We start from the raw sequence: 9,434 nt of genomic DNA, 5'->3' as shown, positions 1-9,434 counted from the left end.
ACATTATTCTTTAGCATTGCATAGTATTCCATTGTGTGTATGTACCATAGTTTGGTTATCCATTCCTCAGTTGATGGACACTAAAGAGGTTTTTTGCAGCAGTTTTCCCAATCTAGTACGTTGTCTCATTTCTTGATTGCTAATTCCATGATTACAAATCCAAGTGAAATTAAATGCCTGACAACTTCAATGTTTTCTCCATCTATCATGATGTTGCTTATTGGTCCAGTTGTGAGAATTTTTTGTGTTCTTTATGTTGAGGTGTAACCCGTACTGAAGACTGTAATCTTTGATTTTCATCATTATGTGCTTCAAGTCCTCTTCACTTTCAGCAAGGAAGGTTATGTCATCTGCATATCACAGGTTCCTCCAATCATGATGCCACGTTCTCCTTCATATAGTCCAACTTCTTGGATTATTTACTCAGCATTCAATTGAATACAGATTGAATGAGTGTAATGAAAGAATACAACCCTGACACATACCTTCCCTGAATTGAAACATATATTATCCCCTTGTTCTATTTGAATGACAGCCTCTTGATCTATGTACAGGTTCCTCATGAGCACAATTAAGTGTTCTGGTGTCCCCGTTCTTTGTAATGTTATCCATAATTTTTTATAATTCACACAGTAGAATCCCTATGCATAACAAATGAAACACAGGTAACTCTCTTTCTGGTATTCTTTGTTTTCAGCCAAGATCCATTTGACCTCTACAATGCTATCCCTTCTTTCATACCCTCTTCTGAATCCAGCTTCGATTTCTGGCATTTCCCTGTCAATATCAATATATGCTGCAACCATTTTTGAATTATCTTCAACAAAATTTTACTCACATGTGATATTAATGATATTATTTTATAATTTCCACATTCTGATGGACCATCTTTCTTTAAAATGGACATAAGTACCAATCTCTTCCAGTCAGTTTGAATAGAATGTCTATTAGAATGGCTAAAATAAAACAATGATGATGATACTAAATACAGGTGAGGATGTAGAAAAATTGGATCTTTCATACATTGCTGGTGGGAATTTTAAGAAGGTAAAGCTACTCTGGAAAAATAGTTTGACGCTTCCTTATAAAACTAAATATAAGTTTATCATATGACCCAGAAGTTGTACTTGTGGGCATTTATCCCAGAGAAATAAACACTTATGTTTATGAAAACTTGCACAGAAATGTTTATAGCAGCTTTATTCATAATAGCCAAAACCTGGAAACAACTCATACGTTCTTCAGCAGATGCATAGTTAAACCACCTATGGCACATCTGTATGGTGGAATACTAAACCAAAAACCAAACTCACTCTCATTGAGTCACTTATGACTCATAGCAACCCCCTTTGGGTTTCCGAGGCGGTAAATCTTTATGGAAGTAGATTGCCCATTCTTCCTTCTGTGGGGTGACTGGTGAGTTTGAACTACCAACTTTCAGGTTGGCACTCAAATGACTTACGCACTATGCCACCAGAGCTCCTTGATGGAGTACTAAACCAAAAAACCCAAACACACTGCCATTGAGTCGGGATCCAACATATAGCGACCTCTCTTTGGGTTTCTGAGGAGCAGTATCACTACAGAAGTAGATTACCCAACCTTCCTTCCGATAATGGAGTACTACTCAGCGTTAGAAGAAATGAAGTATTGTTATGTGCATAAACTTGGATGTATCTCAGTGAAAAAAGCCCATCTCAAAAGGTTACATACTATATGATTCCATTTATATAACATTCCCCAAATGTTGGAATTATAGAGATGGAGAATACAGGAATGGAAGGTAGGGTGAGAGGATGAGGTGTACCTGTAAAAGAGGAGCACAGTAAGTTCTGTGATAGTGATAAAAACAGTTCTGTATTTTGATAGATTTGGTGTTCATATGAATCTAATATTGGATAAAATTTTATAGAACTATACACATATACAAATGAATATGTGTGAAAACTGGTGAAATCTGAGTAAGGCCTGTGGTCTGGTTAATAGGATTGTACTTGTTTCAGTTTTTTGGTTTTGATACTGCACTATCATTATGTAGGATGTAACCATTGAGGGAAGCTGTATGAAAAGTACATGATATACCCTATATAATGTATTTTTATAACTTCCTGTGAGTTTATAATTACTTCAAAAGGAAAGTTTTTTTTTTTTGAAACTTTAAAGAAGTTTTTTCTGAGGGCCAGGTACATGCTGTTTTTGTAAGGCAGAGGTGGTGAGTTTCTTATCCTGCTCACTTTCATTTCATTCTACAAATCTAGACAGTGACTCAGCCTTCCCAGACCTGTTTGCCTAGCCTCTGTCAACCATCCAGGTTCCTCTAGCTGGGTGCAGGGAGAACATTTCACTGTTGTGTTAGTTCAAAGAAGTAGAAAGAATGTGGTACCCCATAGGTGCAATTGCTCTGCTAAGAGCGTATCTTTTTTTAAGATAGGCTGATTCATTTCTTTGGATGATGTTTCTATGGAGTGCTTGGAACTAGGCAGAGAAATGTATAGGTAATGGATGAGCAATTTGGAGCTGACAGCTGGTCATCATCCTGCTTTTTATAAATATCCATGCCTTTTAATCTTTCTTGGAAGGTAGAGACAGGAACCACTGTAACCTTTCAGACTGTCTTTGTAAGCACTATCCTCTAAAACTAGGAAGAAAAGAGAGTGTATATAAACATGTGTAAAATATCCAATTAAAACCCTTTATTCATTTCCATCATAACTTCATTTTAAAAATCTTTGTATGTGTGTGGGGTGGGGAGGATTTGAGAGAAAATTATATACAGTACATACAGTAATTTAGCCATTTCAAACAGTTGAACAAATTGTACACCTTTGGTTAGATTGACAGTAATGACAGTGATTTAATTTTCATCAGTAAATTGCTCCTGCTCTGACAGCTCTTTACCCACAGCTTCCTACATCCAGTTTTCCCTAATATGTGGCTAGGTTAGGCAAGAGACAAAATATGACCTTGACTATATCCCTCCTACATTTAGAGACCATCTAAAGAACACATTTGATGGATTGAACACCAGTGACCAAAAACCTGAAGAATTGTGGGATGACATCAAGAACATCATCTATGAAGAAAGCAAGAGGCCATTAAAAAGACAAGAAAGGAAGAAAAGACCAAAATGGATGTCAGAAGAGACTCTGAAACTTGCCCTTAAGCAAAGAGTAGCTAAAGCAAATGTAAGAAATAACAAGATAAAAAAGCTGAACAGAAGATTTCAAAGAGCAGCTTGAGCAGACAAAGCCAATTACTGTAATGAAATGTGCAAAGACCTGGAGTTAGAAAACCAAAAGGGAAGAACACTCTTGGCATTTCTCAAGCTGAAAGAACTGAGGAAAAAATTGAAGCCTCGAGTTGTAATATTCAAAGATTCTATGGGTAAAATATTGGATGATGCAGGAAACATCAAAAGAAGATGGAAGGAATACATGGAGTCACTGTACCAAAAAGAATTGTTCAATGTTCATCTATTTCAGGAGGTGGCATATGATCAAGAACTGATGGTGTGGAAGGAAGAAGTCAGAGCTGCACTGAAAGAACTGGTGAAGAAGAAGGCTCCAGGAATTGATGGAATACCCATTGAGATGTTTCAACAAACGGATGCCCCACTGGAGGCACTCATTTGGTTATGCCAAGAGGTTTGGAACAGCTACCTGGCTGTTAAAGGGGCAAGGAGGCCACATCTTCTGACCTCCTCTAGCCCCACAAGAGGAAGACAGAAGAATCACCATCAGTAGCCCAAGGGCTATCCCTGTGAAGCCAGACATGCCACCTCCCTCCAGCCCTTCCACCAACCCTGACACCAGCCTTCCTCCTGCAGCACCCACTACCTCTCTGCTGGGTTCGAGAATTCGCTGCAGTGGCCACACACAACTCACAGATTATGGGGTTTATTAGAGAAGCAATGGCTACAATTCAAATTCAGGAACATGCTCAATCTCTCAGTCTGCTGTCTCTCAGCTGGCAGTCCCTCTCAGTCTCTGTCCCAGCAGTGTGTGTCTCTCAGTCTCTGTCCCAGTAGTGTGTCTCTCAGTCTCTCTCCCAGCAGCACATGTCTCTCAGTCTCTGTCCCAGCAGTGCATGTCTGTCAGTCTCCCAGCAGCACGTGTCTCTCAGTCACTCTCTCAGCAGCGTGTGTCTCTCAGTCTCTCTCTCTCAGCAACCCATGTCTCTCATGTCTCCCAGCTGGCAGTGAGAGATTCCTACCGCCTGTAGGAGGACTCCTTTTGAGCCTGTCAGAGTGACCAGACTAAACAATCCCAACATCAGAATTCTATACACCTGAGAGAGAGCGAACTTCCCAGCAAATTACTTCATGCTGCTCCTAGCAGAAATACCCCAGGTGGGTAACTTTAACAGTCAAGAGCTACTCATTTGCTTACAGCAAATCCCACCACGGAGTTTACAAAGACTTATAGCTAGAAAAGCCACACTATGTAATTTGCTAAGCTGCACTGGCCATTGACTGGAAGAGATCCATATTTGTACCTATTCCAAAGAAAGGTGATCCCATAGAATGTGGAAATTATCAAAAAATATCATTAATATCACACACAAGTAAAATCTTACTGAAGATAATTCAAAAACTTGTTGCAGTATATTGACAGAGAACTTCCAGAGTGCAAGTTGGATTCAGAAGAGGATGTGGAACAAGGGATATCATTACTGATGTCAAGTGGATCTTGGCTGAAGCAAAAAATACCAGAAAGATGTTTACCTGTGTTTTGTTGACTATGCAAAAGCATTTGATTGTGTTGATCATAACAAATTGTGGACAACATTGAGAAGAAGGGGAATTCCAGAACACTTAATTGTACTCATCAGGAACCTATACAGAGATCAGGATGCTGTCGTTTGAACAGAACAAGGGGACACTGCATGGTTTAAAATCAAGAAGAGAGTGCGTCAAGGCTGTATCCTTTCCCAATACTTATTCAATCTATATAGTAAGCAAATAATCTGAGAAACTAGATTATATGAAGAAGAACATGGCATCAAGATTGGAGGGAATCATTAACAATCTGCAATCCACTGATGACACAACTTTGCTGAGAGTGAAGATGACTTGAAGTACTTACTGATGAAGATTGAAGAATACAATCTGCAGTATGGATTACATCTCAATATAAATAAAATAAAAATCCTCACAACTGCGCCAATAAGCAGCATCACAATAAATTGAGAAAAGGTTGAAATTGTCAAAGACTTCACATTGCTTATTTCTACAATTGACACCAATGGAAGCAGCAGTCAGGACATTAGATAACATATAGCACTGGGCAAGTTGGCTACAAAGGACCTCTTTCAAGTACTGAGGAGCAAAGATGTCTCCTTGAAGGACTAAGGTGCGCCTGATACAAGCCATGATACTTTCAATCGCCTCATATGCATGTGAGAGCTGGACAATGAATATGGAAAACCAATGAAAATTTGATGCTTTTGTGTTGTGGTGCTGGTGAAGAATGCTGAAAGTACCATGGACTGCTAAAAGAACTAACAAACCTGTCCTGGAAGAAGTAGAGCTGAAATGCTCCTTGGAAGCAAGAATGGCCAGATTTCGTCTCACCTACTTTGGTCATGTTGTCAGAAGGGACCATTCCCTGGAGAAGGATGTCATGCTTGGTAAGGTGGAGGGTTGATGAAAGAAGGGAAGGCCCTCAACGAGATGGATTGACACAGTGGCTGTGGGGATGGGCTCAAGTATAGCAAGGATTGTGGAGCTGGCGCGGGGCTGGACCATGTTTTGTTCTGCTGTGCATAGGATCATTATGAGTCAGAGACAACTTGATGGCACCTAACAACAACAGGTTAGGCAGGGCAAGGGCAAGATATTCCATGAATGTGAAAGTTAGAGAACCAGGGAATGGATTATTCCACTTCACACTGCAGCTGTCCCATGTGAGGTAAGATGTTGAAAGTGAGTTTATGTTATTTCCCCTGATGTCAGTGATTATAATAAGACTTTTCATACTTCCTGAACATTGAAAGTGGAACTAGAATAAATGGACATTGGAAAATCTTGAGTGTGTTTCTGGAGCAGAGGTCTATATGGGTAAGCTGTGAGGGCTGTCTTCTCTGGGCATCATAGTAGGTACAGGTTAAAGATGATTATGAGTCCTAGAGCAGTAGTTCTTTGTTTGAAGATGGGCAACTATGTAGAATTATTTGCCATCTATTTGGTGAATCATCTCTTTGTTGCTCTCCTTAGGCAAGGCAAGATGAGGTAAAGCAGTTGTTCCGTCCCATTGAAGAGCTGAAGAAGGACTTTGCTGAGCTGAATGTTGTCATTGAGACTGACATGCAGATCATGGTGCGGCTGATCAACAAATTCAATAGTTCCAGCTCCAGCCTGGAAGAGAAGATTGCTGCGCTCTTTGATCTCGAATATTATGTCCATCAGGTACTGTAGATCTTTGTCTATAATGCTGAGTTTTAATAAACATGTCTGTCCCTAGCCCTAAGAAAATGACTTTAGTATCTTTGCTTCCCTCTTAGGCCATAGAATATTTTTAATTGAGGTGAATATCTATTTTAGTAGGACACATTCTTAGAGGTCAGCTTCTTTTTTATTTGAAGTGTTACTTCTTTTACTGCTCCAACACTTAGCATACTACAGAGATAAAATAGACATGGTCTCTGTCTTGTGGAGCCCATACTCTGGAAAGGAGAACATACAAATGAACAATTAAATAATAAGACAATGAAAGATTGTGATAAGGGTTTCAAAGGGTGATGTAATAGTAATAAGAGGGAAATTTAGCCTTATCAGGGTATTAGGGAAAGCTTCTCAGAGAATGTGACAGTTAGGTTGAGGATTAAAGAATGAGTAGGGGTTGGTTAGGTGAAGAGGGAATATTTTACTTAGTGCTGCTATATCAGAAATACCACAGTGGGTGGCTTTAAAGAACAGAAATTTATTTTCTCACCCTTTGTTTTTGTTGTGTGCTGGATTCCAACTCACAGTGAGCCTCCAGGACAGAGCATAACTGCGCCACAGGTTTTCTTCGGCTGTAGTCTTTTTGGGAATAGATCACTAGCTCTTTTGTCTCATGGAGTGGCCGGCAGGTTTGAACTGCCAACCTGTTGGTTAGCAGCTGAATGCTTAACCATCATGCTACCATGTCTCCTTTCTCATAGTGTAGGAGGTTAGAAGTCTGAATTCAGGGTACCTACTATGAGTCAGGGCTGACTCGACGGCACATAACAACAACAACAACAACTATAGGGGAAGGCTGTCTGTTGGCTCTGGGGGAAGATTTTTACTTTTGTTCCTCAGTTCTTTGGTGATCTTCAAGTGACAGGTCATCTCTCTTCCTCCCCTGGTACCTCCTTGCTTCTGTGCCTGATCTACACCTTTTATATGTAGAAAGTTATTGCCTTAGAACATACCTCAGACTGGTATGTCCTCATTAATGAAACAAAATCCTATTCCCAAATGGGATTACATCCAAAGGTATAGGGGTTACGATTTACAGCACATATTTTTTGGGAACACAGTTCCATAATGGGGAGGTTTAGAGCAGGGTTCAGAGAGTACACCCATGAGCTTAATATACCCTGCTGCCAGCTTTTGTAAATAAAGTTTTATTAGAACACAGCCACACCAATTTGTTTATATACTATCTGTGGCCATTTTTATGCTATGAGGGGAGATTTGAATTGTTGTAACAAATACCAAATGGTTCACAAAGCCAAAAATATTTACTATCAGGCCCTTTATAGAAAAAGTTTGACTTTTAATTAATAATTCCAAAAAGAAATCTGTCTGCCCTAGCCCTAAGAAAATGACTTTAGCATCTTTGCTTCCCTCTCAGGCCATAGAATATATTTCAGAATTTTTATATAGAATGATTCTGAAGCAGAGATGCGCCTTGATTGAGGTCATGGAAAAGATTGGATTGATTAGAGCACAGTGACCAAAAGGTAAGGTAGCATGGATAAAGAGGAGAAGTTACAGAGTCAGAGAGGTGGGAGATCATTCTGTTTAGATTTTAACTTTAAGGACCATTGGAGAGTTTGAAGCAGGAAGTGACTAATCAGACTTGTATAATAATAATAATAGTAAAACCCAAGCCAAACTCACTGCTGTCAAGTCGATTCCAACTCACAGTGACCCCTATTGCATTTCCTAGACAGTGAAAAATCTTTACGGAAGTAGATTGCCTAGTCTGAATAGCTAGTATTTATTGAGCATATTACATGTCAGGCACTGCCTTAAGTGCTCTGTATACATTAACTCTTTTATTTCTACCACTGCATAATGAGTAGGTACTACTATTAATTCCATTTCCTAACTGAGGAAAATAAGGAACAGGGAGATTATGTGTCTGCTCATCCAGTCTAGTGAGTGATACAGCTAGGATTTGCAACAAGTCTGTCTTGTTCTTATAACCAGTTGATGTCTCACAGGACACTAGTACCTTTCGAATAAAGCTCAAAAGGGAACAGTTGGAGATGAGGAGGGGCCAAGAGGAACCATTCATTTATTTACTAGATAAAAGTATTGAGTGCTGCTTCCAGGCACTTGAGCTACATTTATGAATAAAATTGGAGTTTATGTTCTAACTGAGTAGGCAGACAATTACCCTAACAATAAATTATAAATTATGTGTTTGAAGATGGTAAGTACTACGGAAAAAACAATATATACATCAAGGTAAGGATTGGCAATGTTGGGGGAGGAGCAAGCACGGAAGGAAGAGCAACAAGTCAGAAGTTCTAAAGTAGGGAGTATGCCTAGTGTGTTTGAGGAGCTGCTAGGAGATCAATGTGTCTGGAACTGAGGAAAGAGAGAAGGAAAAGTGGATGAAATTCAGAGATACTGGGAGGAAGATGGAGGACCTTGTAGGCCATGGGAGAGAGTGAAATTGGATATTGTTGGAGGATGTGGAGCAGAAGAATGACATAATCAGACTGACTTTTAAAAGGATCTTTCCACCTGGTGTTGAGAACTAGTGTGGTGACAGGGAGCATGGGTAGAAGCTGGGAGACCTGATAGGAATCTATTGGAGTACTCTAGCCTAGGGACAGTGATGGCCCAGGAAAGCCATGTAATCATAATCAGAGGCTTGTTTGATATCCTCATCAAGTCATATATCCTCAACGTCCTCCCACATACAACAGCATCTTTGTTCTCTATAAACTAGGCTGAAAGACAGCCTTTCTTTCTTTAGGATTTTGCCAACTTTTGTTATAAGAGAGGATGAGTGTATACTGTATCTGCAGGAATTATGGGGCAGCCTCTTCATGTTCTCTCTCTGCTTATAACTCTTGTTCAGCTTTCAAATAAGAGGACTCTGATCCCCTTAGGGAAGAAATGGACCTAAGGTACCGATCCTACTCAAAGTATTCCAAAACATAGAAAAGGATGGAATCCTCCCTAACTCATTTTATGAAGCAAGCATAACCTTAATACCAAAACCAGGAAA

At 39.7% G+C, this 9,434-nt stretch overlaps 1 protein-coding gene across 1 annotated transcript in view; it reads left to right on the top strand.

Annotated features, from left to right (window-relative positions):
* Positions 1 to 9,434, top strand: part of SIL1 (SIL1 nucleotide exchange factor) — a 397,052-nt gene that overhangs the window by 254,452 nt on the left and 133,166 nt on the right. Inside the window, exon 6 of the mRNA XM_007938964.2 lies at positions 6,215 to 6,406. Coding sequence (XP_007937155.2) covers positions 6,215 to 6,406 — 192 coding nt within the window. The remainder of the gene's footprint in view (positions 1 to 6,214; positions 6,407 to 9,434) is intronic.

Source organism: Orycteropus afer, unplaced genomic scaffold (genome assembly GCF_000298275.1).
Source record: "Orycteropus afer afer isolate SDZICR_OR568_19922 unplaced genomic scaffold, OryAfe1.0 scaffold00056, whole genome shotgun sequence".
Taxonomy (NCBI): Eukaryota; Metazoa; Chordata; class Mammalia; order Tubulidentata; family Orycteropodidae; genus Orycteropus; species Orycteropus afer.
Note: the sequence above shows the minus strand (reverse complement) of the source record. Positions and strands in the feature narration are given on the sequence as shown.